At 36.4% G+C, this 21173-nt stretch overlaps 1 protein-coding gene across 1 annotated transcript in view; it reads right to left on the bottom strand.

Annotated features, from left to right (window-relative positions):
• Window positions 1-21173, bottom strand: part of CNTN1 (contactin 1) — a 353521-nt gene that overhangs the window by 55995 nt on the left and 276353 nt on the right. Inside the window, exons 18-20 of the mRNA XM_081311864.1 lie at window positions 20337-20486; window positions 3475-3545; window positions 1804-2038 (exon numbers count right to left, since the gene is read on the bottom strand). Of these exons, the coding sequence (XP_081167990.1) occupies window positions 1804-2038; window positions 3475-3545; window positions 20337-20486 (456 nt within the window). The remainder of the gene's footprint in view (window positions 1-1803; window positions 2039-3474; window positions 3546-20336; window positions 20487-21173) is intronic.

The following is a 21173-nucleotide window of genomic DNA, read 5'->3' as shown; positions in this document are numbered from 1 at the left end:
TACAACTGGGCATCAAGTCAAATATGTATCAAAAAGCCTCTGTTCAGGGAGAAAAAGTAATTTACATCCATTATGAAATTTACACAAAGAAACCAGGGAAGCATTTAAGCAGGGGTGATCAATTTTTATTGTCTTTCATTAAAAATGGATAATCCTATTTAATGTTAAAAAGATGTCCTACATATGAACACTGTTGCCTTTCCAAATCAAGGTAAACATGTAGCACTGTGATTGATTTCTTAGAAGTAGAAGATTAACAACTTATGCAAGTTTCAGCACATGCAAGTTTTATGAGACTCATGAAATATTTAGGAACGAAATATAATTAAACACAAATGGCCATGACTCCGTAGATGACAAGCATGGCCTTTTGCCTAGAAGCTTACTTTAGCATCAAATACAGCAGTAAAAAATGATATTGGATGAGAAGATAACTTGTAAAATACTTTTAACTTTCATATTCTCCAGGAGATGTAGTCATGTTTTTCAAGTTATTAAAACTGAGTCAAGTTATCACATTTCTGCTGAATAAGTACAGGAATAGAGAATGTGAGATTTGTCATCAGGACTTTTCCATGGTTTGATTATAAACAAATTGTTTCTGCTTTTTATTCTTTCAAGGTATTTAGCTGAGCTAAATGACTCATATGCCTGCCTTTCACATGTGCATTCTTGAATACATATTATATATATTTAGAGTATGCAACATGATGTTATGAGATACTACATATACAATGGAATAACAGAATTGGTAAGATTATATGAATATATATTACATTTTTGAACAAATATGAAAGCTAATGAGTCTATGACTGAGGATCATATTAGAGAAGTTCAGTTGAATTCTAAGGGACAGTTCTGTTTATTTTGAAGTAACAATAATGCAAATTGGATAAACCATTAGATGGAGCCTTTTTTCCTCTAAGAGAGTAGAAGAATACCTCACACAGTTCTAGTTTTCAAAATCTTCCACTTGAGTGTTTGCAAGGGGAAATTGTCTAAGGGTAAATGTGTTAGATCAGAAGTCAATAAAATCTCTATTTGCTTCATTAGTCATTAATTATTTACACAGTGCATATGGGTAAGAAGACATAATGTGGACATTTTATCACTTTTTAACAGGAATATAAATTTAAAAATCTTAGCAGCTTAAATAGGAAATCATAGGAAATAAGGTAACTATGTTAAAAACTGTATGTCATTTACCATAAAAGTCCTCTATAAGCACGATTAATTTAGTTTCTAGAAAAACAGAGAGCCAGTATCAATATTTTTTCCCTAAATGGCCTATAGGACAAAATTTTTCCTTTAAAAGAAAAAAATTTCAACTGATTTTCTGATTCCTCTTTTATATAATCACGTTTAGATACCCACTAATAAAATTTCAGCATGCTATTATAATTAAAAAGAAAACTTACTTGAATGCTGCAGTCACACAAATTTTGTGTTATAATTTTGAGCAATTTTATAAGCAATACATATGTTCTAGAACCTTATGTAGTAGTATGCACAAACATAAGTTCCAATCCAGTTTTGGAGAATTTTGACAACCACGTTATAATTAAGAGGCAAGGAACAGGAGTCTAGTCAACTACATAGGACATGATCTAAAGGATGAGCAAAAGCATGAGTAACACTCTTGTCATTTACGTGGAGAGACTGACATTTTATTTTGGCTCAAAATTTGTGAAAGGTGTAGTACTATAGAAGGATCTTCATAAGTAAGACCTGACAGAAAGCAAACTGAATGCCAAAGAATTAGATTCCATCTGCCTCACCACATTGGCAAGGCCTCTGACCTACCGTCTTGTGCTGAATTAATGACTGCTATGAGGCTGTAGGGTCCATCTCCTTTGTTGTTGAAGGCTTTCACTTTGACTTGAAACGCAGTGGAAGGGCTCATGGTTTCATCTTTATGGACATATCGGCCAGTGTCTGGATTAGTAACTGTGACTTTTTTCCATTCTTCTCCATCAAATGGTTTAAATGCCACTATGTAACCAAAATTGTTACCATAGTGATACTCTCTTGATAAAGGCTAAATAGAGGTTAAAATATTAAATAGGTTTTAGTGATAAAGTTAGCAGTGAGAAAAATCCTATGAGACTAAGTATTCACATAGAAGCATGCTTTCCCCTAAAATGTATTTGCTCATAAGTTAGTACTGGGGGAACATGCCAGAGAAAAATCATGCTCAACATGTGATGACCTCATTGACCAAGAGGCATACTTGCTATTTCTCAAACACCCCAGGGGCTCCTGCCTTGGACCTTCCTATTTTCAATTTCTTCTGCCTGAGATGCAAATAGATTCCTCCCAAGCTTTCTTGAGCCTTCAAGAACACTGATTCTCAGGCCCTATCCTTGGAAACTTGATTTTGAATTTTAGGAGAATTTCTAATTCGAAATTTTTTTCACAAAGCTCATTTTATTGGGAAGCAGATATCCACAGGGTTTACAAAAACCATGCCATATGGAAAAGAGTACAATGTCCTGACTTTTATATTTCCATTTTGGGACATTACATTGACAGTAAAACTCGGGAATAAATAATTGGAGATTCAGACAAGCAAAAGGCAGGGTTTTTTCTTTTTCTTTTTCTTTCTTTTTTCTTTTTCTTTCTTTCGTTGTTTCTTTTTTTTTTAATCTTGCTTAAAAATCTATTTAAATCCAAACATAATATGTGACTACAGAGGAAAGAATAAAGTCACCTGAATATGCTCTTACTTAATAAATCAGTCTAATTCATGTAAAGACTAAAACCTGTCTTTTTTCTTGTGGTCCTCAAATCCTTTGGAGCCTAAATTGTGTTTCTCAACTATCTGCAGTAGTTAAACATTAAAAATCTGGACCGTATAAATGAATTTATGGAGTGTTACCTGGATAAGTGCCAGATGCCTACTTCAAGTAATTCTGTACTATCACAGGTTTCCCCACACCCTCCCAATTTCCCTCCCACCTCAAAAATCAACAAATACTATATCTGATATAGAAGTTCTCCTTCGGATAAAGAAAATGTAATAAACTGTTTGGATCACTCAGTAACAGTCCCCTGGATGACTTCTAAGACTCATCTATCATGATGGATTACACTAGGAAGAAACAATCTCCAATTTAAAAAATGGGTTTGGATATAACGTTTGCAAATTGAATTTTTGGAGTTCAGATTGTCCAGAGAAAAAGTTATAAATTATAACTGGGTTACTAGACCACAATTAATTTAAAATATCTCTGGAATCAGAGAGTTGAATATTTAATCATCTAGGCTACTACATCCCTTGGTGTTCAGGATCCTTTTTTTGCATAGGATCTGCCCACCTTAGCCTTTGCAAGCCAGAGAAAGAAAAAGAAGTAATTCACTCTTGTTTGTGGATTGAGAATTCTGCTTTGTTTTGAATTTATTTCAGAAAATAAAATGTGTTTGCAGTTCAGTATAGAAGTACCCTATAATATGTTCAATTCAATCAATACTTACTGCCCATGTTATTGTCAGCTCTCTGTTGCTTCCACCCCCACCTCCCACATCTGAAGGAGCCACATTTGGTGCTGAAACAAACAAACAAACATATGAAACAACAAAAACAGAGACGATGTAATTTTTTCCTGATAATAGTGTTCTTATTTACCACAGAAAACATGATTTTTTTCTTTCACTTGGAAAAACAAGCTGCCTGCATGGTCCCACTCAATTATAATAACAATGGCTCACAGTAGCTGTAATAATCTGTTTTACTGCCAAGATAAAAATTGACTCTGTGCCATAGGAAATGTGCCGGTTTCCTTCAGCAAAGGAGAATGAAGCAAACTGGCCTCATCCATCTTTTGTGTGATGTGTCCTTCCATTTAAAATGATTTTTTAAGAATATATATATTCTATTGGAAAATATTTTAGAGCTCTCACTTGAAACCCTACAAATTTCCCACAACTTACTGTTTTGCCAGTTTTATACTTCATTCTACAAAATAAATATTAAGATTCCATACATTTATATTAACATTGGATAATGTTTCCCCAAATAGGTGGATGTAAGAAAAATGCAATAAATCTAATATTATCTCTTATGCTCTCATTTCCAATTCCTAAGTCTCTTTTGGAAGCTTGCCCCATCAGTGACTCCAATCCTTCTGTTCTGGAACCTCTTACATCATCTTTCAGTCTCAATCTCTGCTGGAGAGTTTTCTCACTGTGCAGTCTCTCTGCTCTGAAGGACTTTCTTGTAATGCTGCTTCCCTCTTAATCCCCAACCCATCACACCCTTTCCTGTCACTGAAGTGTGTGAAAGAACGAACACATGACTGTCTTTTGTATTCATTACATAATCACTTTTTAACAACCCTCAATCTGTTTCCACTTCTTCATATTCCTAAAATCACTATTTCACAAAATTGATCTTAACTGCCAAGTCCAATGGGTTCCTTTTTTTGATTTTCTCACTCCTTGAAATCCCTTCAGGGTAGACACTGTATCTTGTTAGAAGTGTAGACATGGCCTCTAACTGGAGATGTGCAGATGAATTATGCTTTGTCTGTTTTGAGCATGCCCCAGCTACTGGCTGCCTAGAAAGAGGTCTGGGTTTTCATAAGCTGTGTACATTCCCCATGCAAATGTGTTGGCTCAGTGGGAGATATTATTCCCAAATTGGTTAACCCTTCCAAGAGATGAACTGTCATTTCTTCTCAATTCCCTTCCCAAGGGGACATGGTCATATCTTCCTCAGAATCATCTTAGCAAGGTAACATTTACTGAAGTACAGAACCTAACAAATAATTATGATTAAAAAAGACAAGCCTCGCCCCCCGACCCCGGCCCGGCCCGGCCTCCCGGCCACACCGCGGCAGCCGCTGCTGCAGCCCCCCAACCCTGCCCGGTGCGGCCCAGCCCAGCCGCCACCGCCACCGCCACCTCTAGCCCCGGCGAGTTTGAGGCGAGCGCTGGGCACGCGGCGCCGCCTCGATGTGCCTGGGAGCCGCCTTGGCGCCCCAGCCCCGCTGAACAGCCCCCTCTCGCAGCGGCAGGCCCAAGAGGGCCAGCGAGGAGGCGCGGCCAGCTCCAGAGAAAGAGCGAGAGAGAGAACGAGCCCGATCGCGAGCGCAGGGAGCAGACACCATGCCGGGCTGGAAGAAGAATATCCCCATCTGTTTGCAGGCGGAAGAGCAGGAGAGAGTTCTGAAGACTGAGAAGCATATGATCAAGGTGCCAGTAGATTTTGCATCAGACTGTTAACCAAGGATGATTCCTGAATGAATCAAAGACCTCTCATGGACTCTTCCTCAGGTGATTAGATAGATTAAGAATGTACACAGTGGAGGGAGCATGGCCGCCGAGGAGTAAGCAGCGACTCTAATGTCTCCACACCAACGAGATCAAAAAGACCCTTTGGAACAGCGGCAGTCTTCACACTGAGGAACCTCTAGCAGAATTCCATGAAGAGGGGTCCTGCAGGGATCTGGGAGGTCTACTAGAAGTGTCGGTTTGTGGCCGCCGGGACTCGGGGCCTGGGGACTGCGGTACTTGCCGGAGTCAGGCCGTCGCCTCCCCGGCCCCGGGTGCCGCTGGAGCCTCGAGCCATAAAGACACAGACCGGGCCGCGGTGCGGCTAGAAGCCGGGAACGCCGGGGGCGGAGAGAGCCAACAGGGCAGCGCATGCTGTAGAAACCGTGGCAGAGAGAGGCATGGGAGCTCGAGGCAGAGACACACCGGACAGAGCGAGCCAGCACCCCGCCATCATCCCAAAATAGCGAGAGGAAAAAGATGGCAGCGGGAAGTGAGTAAGCCCCTCCATAGTCCGTGCCCCGCACCACCGCGTCTGAAAAGCTGAGACAGACAGCTGCGACTCAGCATTAAGCTATCCGGCTGAGGCGGCTGGTCAGCACTTCTCATTCCCCGGAGGTGGATGCCTGCCGGGCCTTCGTGGGTAGTGGCCGCAGGGTCCAGGCGGGGATTGGGTGACAGTGGGGACCCGCCCGTGGTGTTGGTCGCCCTGCAGGGGGAGGCGAACTGTAGCCGTTTGCGGAGAACACCACTGAGGCGGAGGGCTGGCGTGGCAGGACTGCGGCGGAGGAGATAACTTCATTGAAGCCTGCTGCAGGAGGTGTGTGGTCTCCTGGTTCTCCCTCTCCACGCATCAGGGAAACCTTAAGAGCCCCTCCCAGCTCTCCCGAGAATGCTATAGCCAGCCCGAGGGAGTCAGAGGTGGTGTGGGACTGCCGCTCCCGCCAGGGCTGGCTGCTGAGGTCTCTTGCACCAGCTACGGGGGTGTGGCTACCGGAGGGCAAGCAAAATTTGCTGAGGATTCTCAGCACCAAGCTCTACAAGCTTAGGGTCTGAGGGAATGGCAATCTGGAGGAGTGAGCCCAGTCGTTCATGAAAACAGGGCTCCCGGGAGCAGCAGACCTGGCCTGTAGTCAGTATTGTAGTGAGAGGGGCCTGGCTAGAGGAAAAGTGGAAGTGTTTGGACACAAGAGGAGGCCCTAGGCACTCAGGATTGGAGACTCGCCCAGTCTGGGAGGAGCTGCTGCACAGTGATTGGTTCCCGCGTACTGACGGGAAAGACTTGACCTGGGGGGCACAGTGCCACCTAGTGGAAGAGAAGTTAATCAAACTCTAAGAGGGCATTTATTAGTCTTTTTTATTGTTGTTGTTGTTTTTTTTGTTTTTTTTTGTTTTTGTTTTTGTTTTTTTTTCTGATTGGGGGTTTTTCTTTCATCTTCATTTTTCTATCTTGTTTTTTCTTTCTTTTCTCTTTTTTTCTTCTTTCTCTTCTAATCTCAATTTTAATTTTTTTAATTATTATTAATATTTTTTTTAATTTTTGTTCTTTTTTAGTTCCTATTTCTTTCTTCTTTTGTCTTTTCATTTTTCTTATCCCCCCTTCCTTGAATTCTACCTGCCTACTCTCATTCTCCTTAGTGACTTCTTCCCTTCCCTTCTAATACCTTTCCTCCCTAGCATCAAATAAAATTATAGGAATAAACAGTAACCCAGCAGTCAACCAGAACAAGAAGCAACATGAGCAGCTTCAAGAAGCAAGGAAGAAGAGGAGTACAAGCAATGCAGGACAGCCTAAATATTCAGGAGGACCTAGAGTCATCAGAAAAATGGTCATATAAAGACCTCAAGGAACACCTTAGACAGATGGAATGGAACCTCAAAGAGGATACAAGACAGCAAATTCAAGCAGCGAAAGAACACATTGAGAATGAGTTACATAAACAGCTAAAAGAAGAAGTTAAGCATCTTTATAAGGAGATAGAGATTATAAAAAATAATCAAACAATAATTCTAGAAATGAAGGAAACGATAAACCAAATTAAAAACTCAATTGTGAGTATCACTAACAGAGTGGAACAAGTAGAAACCAGAACGTCAGATAATGAAGACAAAATATACCATCTTGAAAAGAGTCTAGCCAACTCAGAAAGGCTGTTAAAAAATCACGAGAAAATCATCCAAGAGTTATGCGATAACATAAAGAAACCAAACTTATGAGTCATCGGGATAGAGGAAGGTACAGAGATTCACACCAAGGGAATGAGAAACCTACTGAATGAAATAATTACAGAAAACTTTCCAGAAATAAAAAAGGAAACAGATATACAAATTGAAGATGCATACAGGACACCGAGCACACAAAATCACAGTAGACCAACGCCAAGACACATTGTTATGAAGATATCCAATATACAGAACAAAGAGAAAATATTAAAAGCTACAAGAGAAAGGAGACAGATTACATTTAGGGGTAAACCAATACGGTTAACAACGGACTTTTCATCACAGACACTGAAAGCAAGAAGGTCATGGAACAATGTATTTCAAACACTGAAAGACAATGGATGCCAACCAAGAATTCTGTATCCAGCAAAATTAAGCTTCAGGTATGACAACGAAATAAAGATCTTTCATGATAAACAAAAGTTAAAAGAATTTGCAGCCAGAAAACCTGCATTGCAAAGCATTTTGAGCAAAACACTACATGAGGAAGAAATGAAAAACAATAACCAAAACCATCAGTGGGAAGTGCCTCAGTAAAGACAGAGGGCGAGGGGAAAGATAATCACAGAGAAACAAACTAAATATTAAAAAAAAAAAAAAAGGATAAGCATTCAAACATGGATGGAAGTTCAAACCATATATCAATAGTAACTCTGAATGTTAACGGCCTAAACTCTCCAATAAAGCGACATAGGCTGGTATCATGGATTAAAAAGACAAATCCAACAATATGCTGCCTCCAGGAGACACATCTGATTGGAAAAGACATACACAGGCTGAAGGTGAAAGGATGGGAAAAAATATACCACGCACACAGTTCTCGTAAGCAAGCAGGAGTGGCCATCCTCATATCGAATAAAATCGACTTCAAGACGAAGTTAATCAAAAGGGATAAAGAAGGTCATTATATACTGTTAAAAGGATCCATTCACCAACAAGACATAACAATTATCAATATTTATGCACCAAACAATGGTGCTGCGACATTCATAAAACAAACTCTCCTCAAGTTCAAGAATCAAATAGACCACAACACAATAATTATGGGTGACTTCAACACTCTTCTTTCACCGTTGGACAGATCCTCCAAACAAAAATTGAATAAAGAAACTATAGAACTCAATATCACAATCAACAACCTAGACTTAACTGACATATATAGAATATATCAACCATCATCAAATGGATATACCTTTTTCTCAGCAGCACATGGATCCTTCTCAAAAATAGACCATATATTATGCCATAGGGCAACCCTCACTAAATATAAAGGGGTGGAGATAATACCATGCATTTTATCTGATCATAATGGAATGAAACTGGAAATCAATGATAAAAGAAGGAAGGAAAAATCCTACATCACATGGAAAATGAACAATATGTTACTGAATGATCAATGGGTTACAGAAGACATAAAGGAGGAAATTAAAAAATTCTTAGAGATAAATGAAAATACAGACACAACATATCGGAATCTATGGGACACAATGAAAGCAGTTTTAAGAGGAAAATTCATCGCCTGGTGGTCATCCCTCAAAAAAAGAAAAAACCAACAAATAAATGAGCTCACACTTCATCTCAAAGCCCTAGAAAAGGAAGAGCAAAACAACAGCAAATGTAGCAGAAGACTAGAAATAATTAAAATTAGAGCGGAAATCAATGAAATTGAAACAAAAGAAACTATTGAAAAAATTAACAAAACTAAAAGTTGGTTCTTTGAAAAAATAAATAAGATCGACAGACCTTTAGCCATGCTAACGAAGAGAAGAAGAGAGAGAACTCAAATTACTAACATACGGGATGAAAAAGGCAATATTACAACAGATCCTACAGAAATACAGAAGACAATTAGAAATTATTTTGAAAACCTATATTCCAACAAAATAGAAGATAGTGAAGACATCGATAAATTTCTTAAGTCATATGATTTGCCCAGACTGAGTCAGGAGGATACACACAATTTGAATAGACCAATATCAATGGATGAAATTGAAGAAGCCATCAAAAGACTACCAACCAAGAAAAGCCCAGGACCGGATGGATATACAGCGGAGTTTTACAAAACCTTTAAAGAAGAATTAAAACCAATACTTTTCAAGTTATTTCAGGAAATAGAAAAAGAGGGAGCTCTTCCAAATTCATTCTATGAGGCCAACATCACCCTGATTCCGAAACCAGACAAAGACGCCTCAAAGAAAGAAAACTACAGACCAATATCTCTAATGAACCTAGATGCAAAAATCCTCAATAAAATTCTGGCAAATCGAATACAAAAACACATCAAAAAAATTGTGCACCATGACCAAGTAGGATTCATCCCTGGGATGCAAGGATGGTTCAACATACGGAAATCAATAAATGTTATTCACCACATCAATAGACTTAAAGATAAGAACCATATGATCATCTCGATAGATGCAGAGAAAGCATTTGACAAAGTACAGCATCCCTTTATGTTCAAAACATTAGAAAACTTAGGGATAACAGGAACCTACCTTGACATTGTAAAAGCTATATATGCTAAGCCTCAGGCTAGCATCATTCTGAATGGACAAAAGTTGAAGGCATTCCCTCTAAAATCCGGAACAAGACAGGGATGCCCTCTATCTCCACTTCTATTCAATATAGTTCTCGAAACACTGGCCAGAGCAATTAGACAGACGAAAGAAATTAAAGGCATAAAAATTGGAAAAGAAAAACTTAAATTATCACTATTTGCAGATGACATGATTCTATACCTAGAAGACCCAAAAGGGTCTACAAAGAAACTACTAGAACTAATAAATGAATTCAGCAAAGTGGCAGGATATAAAATCAACACGCATAAATCAAAGGCATTTCTGTATATCAGCGACAAAACTTCTGAAACGGAAATGAGGAAAAACACTCCATTCACGATATCCTCAAAAAAAATAAAATACTTGGGAATTAACCTAACAAAAGAGGTGAAAGATTTATATAATGAAAACTACAGAACCCTAAAGAGAGAAGTTGATGAAGATCTTAGAAGATGGAAAAACATACCCTGTTCATGGATAGGCAGAACTAACATCATCAAAATGGCGATATTACCAAAAGTTCTCTATAGGTTTAATGCAATGCCAATCAAAATCCCAACGGCATATCTTGTAGAAATTGACAAAGCAATCATGAAATTCATATGGAAAAATAAAAGACCCAGAATAGCAAAAGCAATTCTAAACAGGAAGTGTGAATCAGGCGGTATAGCAATACCAGATTTCAAACTATATTACAAAGCAATAGTGACAAAAACAGCATGGTACTGGTACCAAAACAGGCGGGTGGACCAATGGTATAGAATAGAGGACACAGAGACTAATCCACAAAGTTACAACTATCTTATATTTGATAAAGGGGCTAAAAGCATGCAATGGAGGAAGGATAGCATCTTCAACAAATGGTGTTGGGAAAACTGGAAATCCATATGCAACAAAATGAAACTGAACCCCTTTCTCTCGCCATGCACAAAAGTTAACTCAAAATGGATCAAGGAACTTGATATCAAACCAGAGACTCTGCGTCTGATAGAAGACAAAGTTGGATCCGATCTACAAATTGTGGGGTCGGGCTCCAAATTCCTCAATAGGACACCCATAGCACAAGAGTTAACAACAAGAATCAACAAATGGGACTTAATTAAACTTAAAAGTTTTTTCTCAGCAAGAGAAACAATAAGAGAGGTAAACAGGGAGCCTACATCCTGGGAACAAATCTTTACTCCTCACACTTCAGATAGAGCCCTAATATCCAGAGTATACAAAGAACTCAAAAAATTAGACAATAAGATAACAAATAACCCAATCAACAAATGGGCCAAGGACCTGAACAGACACTTCTTAGAGGAGGATATACAATCAATCAATAAGTACATGAAAAAATGCTCACCATCTCTAGCAGTCAGAGAAATGCAAATCAAAACCACCCTAAGATACCATCTCACTCCAGTAAGATTGGCAGCCACTATGAAGTCAAACAACAACAAGTGCTGGAGAGGTTGTGGAGAAAAGGGTACACTTGTACATTGCTGGTGGGACTGCAAATTGGTGCGGCCAATTTGGAAAGCAGTTTGGAGATTCCTGGGAAAGATGGGAATGGAACCACCATTTGACCCTGCTATTGCCCTTCTTGGACTATTCCCTGAAGACCTTAAAAGAGCATGCTACAAGGATACTGCCACATCGATGTTCATAGCAGCACAATTCACAATTGCTAGACTGTGGAACCAACCCAGATGCCCCTCAGTAGATGAATGGATAAAAAAAATGTGGCATCTATACACAATGGAGTACTATGCAGCAATAAAAAATGACAAAATCATAGAATTTGCAGGGAAATGGATGGCACTAGAGCAGATTATGCTTAGTGAAGCTAGCCAATCCCTAAAAAACAAATACCAAATGTCTTCTTTGATATAATGAGAGCAACTATGAACAGAGCAGGGAGGAAGAGTAGGAAGAAAAGATTAACATTAAACAGAGACATGAGATGGGAGGGAAAGGGTGAGAAAAGGGAAATTGCATGGAAATGAAGGGAGACCCTCATTGCTATACAAAATTACATACAAGAGGTTGTGAGGGAATGGGAAAATAAACAAGGAGAGAAATGAAATACAGTAGATGGGGTAGAGAGAGAATTTGGGAGGGGAGGGGAGGGGGGATAGTAGGGGATAGGAAAGGTAGCAGAATACAACAATGACCAATAGGACATTATGTAAAATTGTGGAAGTGTAACCGATGTGACTCTGCAATCTGCATTTGGGGTAAAATTGGGGGTTCATAACCCACTTCAGTCCAATGTATGAAGTATGTTATGTCAAGAGCTTTGTAATGTTGTGAACAACTAATAAAAAAAAAAAAGACAAGCCTCAAAACATCATGTTAGCTATGTAAGTTCTTAGATGAAATATGTAGATTTATTGCACAGAAACAAAATGCATGCTTTCCCTTATATTTATAAAACTATATGATGATTTCCTTTTCTCATGAAAAAAAACCTGAGTGATTTCAATTTATTATTCAACTGTTACCACAGTGAATGTTAGAAGGTAAAATTCAGTGCACAGGGTTGTTAAAAGTGAAGTTGTTTGTAGCTCTTTAAAACACATATTGAAGACTAGGATATTAAAATAACTCTGGAAACACTTCTAACTCCATAACTCATGTTCTGAAGTTAAAATTCCACATGCTATAGAAAAACAAAAAAGGTTATTGTCTAATAATCAATGAGTAAAGGTTTTTTGCAAATAATTGCGAAAATACCTCTAAAACAATAAACTATACCACAATTCGTTGAATCAAACACTGCCTTCCTTGGGACAAGTATATTAGTTAGGACGTTACATTATAATGTAATGCATTTCATTATAATCATTTTTAACCTTATGATAAGAACAGAGCGAAAGATAGAGTGTGTTTACATTGCCACTTTATGTTTAAGTGCTTTTTAACATGCTTCAAGCAAATAATTCAGGATTGATTTGCTCCTCAAATATTGCCTTTTGGGTTCATGTTGCTGAAAACAAGACAATGAAGAAAAGCACAGAAGTAAAAGTAATAAAAAGTAGTTTTGTTTTGATATCTTACTTAGATTATTGACTTCATTTCCCCCATGTTGCCTTAAATATTCACCAGTAGCCTTAGCAGATTTGGGGAATTTTTCACAGACGCAGTTAGCACATAGCCTACCCATCTAACTTGAATCTGAGAACAGAGCAGTTAGATGCTGTTTTGTTTTGTTTTCCTCCTGTTGGCCCTGGTAACACAGGAGGACCTGGCCACATGGTGACTGTTTTAGGCAAGTAAATCACCACAAGCACAAGGAAGTCTGTTTAGCTCCAGGCTTCAGCACACTGAACAGAAAAGTGGACATTCTTTAAATAATAAATCATTAAAACGAATTTAAGCTAATATTTTTAAAAATGCTAAAATATTAATAATGAATAAGCAATATTTACAATTTTACTATGAAAGGTAAAAACAGTGGGATATTTTAACACATTCTTTTGCCATCATTTCAGTCTAACTGCAATTCCCTTGAGGTTTTTTATAAGAGTGCCTCTGTATTACAGTCACAGGTTTAGAAAACTTAAAAAAGAAAAGTCAATGCCATGATTATCTTTCCTATGAAAAAAAGCTAATACTGCCAATCTCCCTTTTATATTTCAATGCTTAAACAATTTGTATATAAATATCACTTTGGGCTTTGATGTTTTATTTAACAGTGTTGAAACTGGCTTGTAACAAAACCAAAATTATGAAAATAGAATGTATAAAGATTGGATCTTGACTCAGGATATATTAACTACTTATTTGTTGTTAATTATTTCCTTGACTTGAAAAGTCACTTTTAGACAAAAAATTTAAACATGAATGTAACTTTTCAGCTTAAGTTGCATCAAAAGTTCAATATGATTTAAAGCAAATATCTTAGTAAGATATTTTAAATGGTTCCATAAGTATTAGTCTAAGAGATTACAATTTAACACCTAGTTTTATTCTATTTTTATGTCTTTATGTTTAAGCACTTAAATATATAATTCTGAAAAACTCTTTTTTTCTATTTTTTACATTTTTAAATCTTTTATTGATTTTATTTTTTAAATACACAACAGCAGTGGAATGCATTACAATTCTTATTACCTATATAGAGCACAATTTTTTGTATCTCTGTATATAAGGTATGTTCACACCAATTTATGCCTTTATACATGTACTTTGTTTTTTTTTTTTTTCATTACAATTCTTAATACACATATACACCACAATTTTTCATATCTCTGTTTGTATATAAAGTATGTTGACATCCAATTCAAGTCTTCATACATGTACTTTGTATAATGATGTCCTTCACATTCCACCATCTTTGCTAATCCCCTGCCCCCTCTTTTTCCCTCCCACCCCTCTTCCCTATCTAGTGAAAAATAAAATGAAACAAATTGTAAAATATTTGGATATTCAAATAGAAGTAGTTCTTTGTAACTCATGAGATCCTACATTGATGGTGGAGCAGATTGCTAGCAGTTCTAATGCACCTACTATATTAAATTGATATTCTTCCATTACAGATAAAAATAAAGAAATTTCAAGATAGTTCACAAAAATATTAATGTTTCAGCATCTTATCAGGCAGAGATTGGAGGTTTGTTTGTTATTATAGGCTTTGTTTTCAAATAGGAAATTATAACAGGAGAGTAGAGTAAGTTTATTAATTGCTCAATGCAATGATCCTATAAGAAAAGTCAGTTGTAGATAGTGGTTAGATAGGCAAAAAAGAATGCTACAAATTGAAATAATTATATGCAGAATAAAATTCATAAGTAAAATCCAAACCAGTAATGGATTATTTCTTTAAATAAAGTAAACTATTTGTTACTTTCTAGTTTACCTTTCTGTGTGTATGAAAACCAAAATCATCTAATACAGATGTTAAGCTTGTTTTCAAACAAAACACAATATATTTGGTAGTAGATCCTTCTAAATCGTAATATGTAAATCCCACTGTTGCTTTGATCACACCTTCCTTTCACCATCTGCTATTAATGACTGGTAGTTAGTACTGCCAGCTTATCCTCCTTATTTCTCCCTTTTTCTTCTACAGATAATTTTGAGTAACTATGGACAATATGCTGTGTTAAGCACTAAAGATAACAATATAAATACAATTTGATTCAAGTCCTGAAGATGTTCTTTATGATGGTAGAGGTTAAGTGCACACTACTAGTTTTAATTCATTGTGTTAATTGTCCAAAATTTATAAAAGTGCTGAATGAATAAAATGATCCGTGTTTAACAACAGACTTATCTACAACTTTTGAATTATTTTTACTTATCTCACCTAATTGGACACTCACACAACACTTTAAAGCACAAAAACGGCAAATGAATCCCAAAGAATTGTCCAGGTTATACTACTCACAAGTAGAGAAGCTGCCAACTTTAATTCGGGTCTCCTGATGGCTTAAAAATCAATCTATATTCTTTGATTCTTTTAAAATGATTTATCTACTTAATTATTAATGACAACTTACTTTCACATAGTAGTTTCTTACTAGCTATAAAATATGTTCTTAGTGGCATTCCTGTCTTTTATTAAATAAGGAAAAAAAGGAAAAAAACAGAAAGAAAAAAAGAAAGAAATGGAAAAAGCTAAATGAAAGAAATACTAGCTTTGTTGGACATGAAATTCAGACTTAATACATAACATGAAAGTGTTTATTCTGGTTTTGTTATTTTTCCTCTTTTCCTCTTCAAACTGGCTTGAACTGGCAAATAAACACAAAGCTGTCAAAATAAACCTGATTGCACTATTTGAGGCTATCAATTCACCAACTGCACCTGCAGAGCTATTAGCTGTGGGAATATATCTTACAATGACTCATTATTTCAAAGGATGTTTTTGTTATCTCTTTCTTACAGTCAAAATTAAAAGGGCTAAAATGAATTACAAACATGCCTTCTAATTCTTCATTTGGGAGCATCCATTTTATAACACACTTGTCTGAATCCAAAGAATACACTCAACTGTGCTCTGAGATCTTGACATTAAGTAATTGGACAGAGCAGGGCATGTGCAGCATTGGATAATGTCACCTCTCTTCAATCAGCATAATGAGGCACAGATCAACTTTTCCATCAAAAGGAAACTAGCCTTTATCCCACATAACATATGCTGGCATCTCTTAGAGTCGTTATAATTGCACATGACAAGACAAATATTTCTCATTTAGAAAGTCTTTTTACTTTTTTGTAAGAATGAAAAATGTAAATTTCCAATTTTATGTATATTCATTTTTAATAAAGTAGATGAAAGGAAAAACAAAAAAGAGAAATTCTGTTGAATTTTGTTTTGTGAATACATAAAATGATTCTTTTAAGATGATAAAAAAATCTATGAAATAATATAATCTGTTATGCTTTTAAAAATGGAAATATGTTACCAAGTGAGGTGATCAATTACAAAGTAGACAGACCATATTTTTATAAGCATATTAAATTTTAAAATTAACATTAATAGCATAATAAATATGTGTTGAGCAAATATTATGTACCACAATGCTGCTATCCTGTGTTTTTAAATTGTAAAAGTAATCCCATAAGACAATTGATTCCCATATAAAGATGAGACTGTGTGGCTCCAAGAGATTAAGTAATGTGTTCCAGATCCTAGAGCTTCCAAATGATGATGCTACGATTCCATAGAGGATCAATGGCTTGGAACTTCAGTACTGTGCACTGTCTTCAGATAGAATTTAGGAGCAAAACATTTAGAATTTGGAAGAATTGGATTCGAATTCCAACTCTGCCTCCCATTAGCTGGGTACAATCTTCCTCATGTCAGACCAGGAATAATCATAATTTTGTAAAGCTGTCATGAAAATTAAGTGAAGCAACATAAGCAGAGGCTGGGTAGGATGGTGTAAGTCTGTAATCCCAGCAGCTGAGGAGGCTGAGGCAGGAAGATCCCGAGTTCAAAGCCAGCCTCAGCAAAAAGTGAGGCACTAAGCAACTTAGTGAGACCCTGTCTCTAAATAAAATACAAAATAAGGCTGGGGATGTGGCTCAGTGGTTGAGTGCCCCTGAGTTCAATCAGCATACCAAAAAAAAAAAAAAAACAAAAGAAGAAAAAAATATATATTTAACCAGAGAATGAAGCATTATGTCTGACAACCTATGTCCCATATGTGAATGGTGGCAACCTAAAAGTTGACTAATCAAAATTCCTAAAGCATTTTCTGATGATAGATTAATAAATGTGTTATAGGTTACAGGATTTAGTTTTTCACAAAGTAAATGAATCATCCCCTATGACTCCAGGGCTTCACCTTGTTCTGAGATTAAGACCTTTATCATTTCATAGTTGTGTTTGCTCTTTTGCCTATGATGTCATTTAAAATAATTTATTTTCTAAGCACACTAGAGAGGAAGTTAAATCCTTAATAAAATACCATTTGAGTAAAAATAAGGTAAGAGATGATGCCAAAAATAAGTTGGTTGCCACAATTTGGGGTTTGATATTACTTTGAAACATTTTTTCCCCTAGAATTTAAGAAGAAGAAAACATTGAAGCAGAAAAATTCTTCAGAGGTACATACCACTAGTATTAAGCAAGGGACTTCTAGGCATTATATTAAATACAAACTATATTCATAGACCCAAATATGAAACAATTAAATTGAATCTGAGACATTGGTATTTTTATTGTTGCTCTTAAAAACATTTAATTTCATTACTTCTACTTGGGAATTTAAAAATAAGCCTAAGACAAATCCTATGGCAATCATGTCCAGATGATGAACTTATGTAACAAATCCTTCTCTGAGAAAAATATTAAAGATATTGTTTTTAATAAAATTTGTAAAAAGAGGGAGGTCTACTGCTATTCTCAGTGCCAAAGGAAAGCATCCTCCTGTCTGTGAACCATTTTTACTTCAAGAAACAGTGTCCAGATAAGACTTGGTTTATATGACATTAATCAAGAGATTGCAGAAAATTAATAAAATTCAATGAGATTTTTGTTTAAAAAGGTTTGTATTTGAGGTAGGTATGTTACAGTGTTGTGACTTAAATGCTTGCTTAGACCAATTTAATCATTCTGTATTTTTCTCCAAATTTATTTTGAAAATGAAAATGCTTGTTAAATCAAATCAAGTGCATGATCTCTCAGTGTAAATTTATGTGGTCAAAACCACTGGTCCAGTCATGCCCCATTTTCCTTTCTTTGTATTTTTCAAGAAAGAACAACTGTGTTCAGCCTGCCAAACAGTAGCCTCCACTGCAAACATAGGAAACTCTAGGGAATAATAATAATAAAAATAAACACAGGGGTGCTGGCTCTGTACAACTGTGCTTCAGACAGCTTTGACTTAGATGACTTCCATATCCTAAGGGATTTCTATGAGGTAGAGAAGAGGTGAACACACTAAAACAAATAAATAAAAATAATACTTAGGACATCTCTAACATCTTAGTTAAGGATTAAATAAATTCAAACTTCTAATGCAATTCTAATACAGCTTCACATAAACAAATGAATTTTTAGGATCCTGCTTGAGATATTGCTTTTATGAGAAAAGCTCAATATATCAGTGGAATCAGACAGATCTGAATTTGAATTCTGAATCGCGCAAGTAGGTGTATTAACTTAGGCAAACTACCCAGTGTCCCCGAGTCTACTGCTTATTAACAATCATAAGACAGTTCTCCTATATGGAAATATTATCATGAGGTTAAATGAAATTTAAGTGAAAATACTCCCCACAGACCAGATATCTTAATCCTATTTTCTTCACTTAAAGGTCATCACTTTCATCAGATAAATTTGATGAAATTATATAAAACTGTGAGAGACAGCTTACTGATGGTTGTCTCTGGGAATCAGTTTGTTTTAAAAACTAAAGACATTAGAAATAGAAGTTTAGAAATTATACCATGTAACTGAGGTAGCCAGAAACATGGATAAGTGGTATTAAGAGAGCACAGCAGGATTATATTCTAGTTATATATTATATTCTAGTCTGTTATCTGCTTAAAATCTATTCCCCAACAGCACACCTGTAATCCCAGAGACTCAGGAAACTGAGGCAGGAGAGTCTTGAGTTCAAAACCAGCCTCAGCAAAAGTAAGGTGCTAAGCAACTCAGTGAGATCCTGTCTCTAAATAAAATACAAAATTGGACTGGGGATGTGGATCAGTGGTCAAGTGTCCCCGAGTTGATCCGTGGTACCCACTCCCCCCCAAAAACCCAAACTTTTTCCCAAAATAAAGCGCTGAAGTTTAGCAGAGTATAGTCAAAATAAAAATAAAGGAACTCAGAGAGCTTACCAAAACAAAATCCTTTTGATATACAGGAATGATAAATGAAGAGCTATCATTAGAATCAAAATTACAGTTTGCTTAGAAATTCAGGGTGTGGGGAGAAGGGAGGGGGCATGGGGGTAAGAAAGATGGTGGAATGGGATGAACATCATTACCCTAAATACATGTATGAAAACAAGAATGGTGTTACTCTGCTTTGTGTACAACCAGAGACAATGAAAAATTGTGCTCTATATGTGTACTATGAATTGAAATGCATTCTGCTGTCATGTATAACAGATTTGAAGAAAGAAAGAAGTTATTTAATTAATTAATTCAGGGGGAAAAGGGAAAAGAGTGCTTCTTTCAGTAAAAGCTATTTAAATGGAGTTGGTAATTAGCATAAAAATGCCAACCTGAATTTGAAGAACAGCCAAAGTTGAACTATGATAAAAGAGAATTTGAGTTATACCTAATGTTAAAAGAACACATCCTGGCTATGCCTTGGGGATGCTATGACTCCCCAGGTGGCACTGATCTGAGAAGTCCTCAGTAAATTCTCTCCATGCCCTGCTGTCCCTCTGCCCTCCGCCCACACCCTCCATCCACAAGGACATTCAATTATAAATGCCTCAGAAGTGAAAAAAAAAAAAATCACTAACCTTCTAAATTAAATCCTGGAACCTGTTTAATCCAGAATCTGCCTGGTTAAAATTCAGAATGTACATTACAGTCTATCTTCTAAATGCCAACTTCATTTAGATAGTGTCTGGTAGACTGTGCAGTGGTTTCCATTTACTTCTTTCCTTACATTAATTATGCAACAATATTCAAAACTTAATATTTCCTGTTTTGGGGTTTTGGCCGGCCACCTTGATATAGAATACACACATGTGTGAAATACATACACACATACATTTTTGATGAATCTCTTACCTTAGAGCATTATTTATTTCCAAATACTTTCCTCTACTTATTAGACTGAGATCACATTTATAAACCTTTTGGGATTTAGTTTCTTGTACATACCTGCGCCATCTGTTTTAATCCTGTTCGATGGTAAACTGGGCTCTCCTATACCCAACGTGTTAGTAGCTACCACTCGAAATTCATACTCCATCCATGGGATTAGGTCCACTGCTCTTGCTGCCTCCATATTTCCTTCAATAATTGGGGGATCTAAATAAAATAAATATTAAATGGAGATTATTAGTCGCCTAAGTTGTTATTTGTATTACTCTTCATTTTCATTTCATTTTCTTGAAGAGAATGTACATATAATGTGGAATTAAAATAAAAATGATAACTAGGAATGTGAAGTTCAAGTAAGAGAAGAAGTGATTATAAATAATGAACTAGAAAGAGACATGCAACATAAGAAGTTTGAGGTAGGGCACCGAATTCTATATTTCTAAGGAATGCCCAGGTCATGCTGATGCTGCTGGTCCAGGAACTATAGCTTGAGGAACAAGAAGCAGTGTTCTTGAGGTGAAACCTAGAAAGATTTCCAGAGGCAAAGGTAAAACTAGCACAAAAAGTTTATGCACTGCCACAGGTGTAGTCTACACATAGCAAAAGATTTATTAATAGGGTGAAAAAGGATAATGATTATGACCTTTTTTTTGTTGGTGTTACAGTTGTGTACTTAGATCATCTGGGGCAGTGATAATAAATATTATACTAGTAAAGTACTCAGAATTCATGTTACTAAATACTAATAGGCAATTTTAAACTATGGGTAGGATATGACCTTAGCTTGCTTATTTAATTGAAATAAGATATACAACCAAGATAGGTTTATGCCTTACTTTAAGCTCTCTAAAAATATTTCTACAGAATTTTCATAATTAACTTACACATACATGT

Source organism: Spermophilus citellus, assembly GCF_964194105.1.
Source record: "Spermophilus citellus genome assembly, chromosome: 10".
NCBI classification, from domain to species: Eukaryota; Metazoa; Chordata; class Mammalia; order Rodentia; family Sciuridae; genus Spermophilus; species Spermophilus citellus.
Note: the sequence above shows the minus strand (reverse complement) of the source record. Positions and strands in the feature narration are given on the sequence as shown.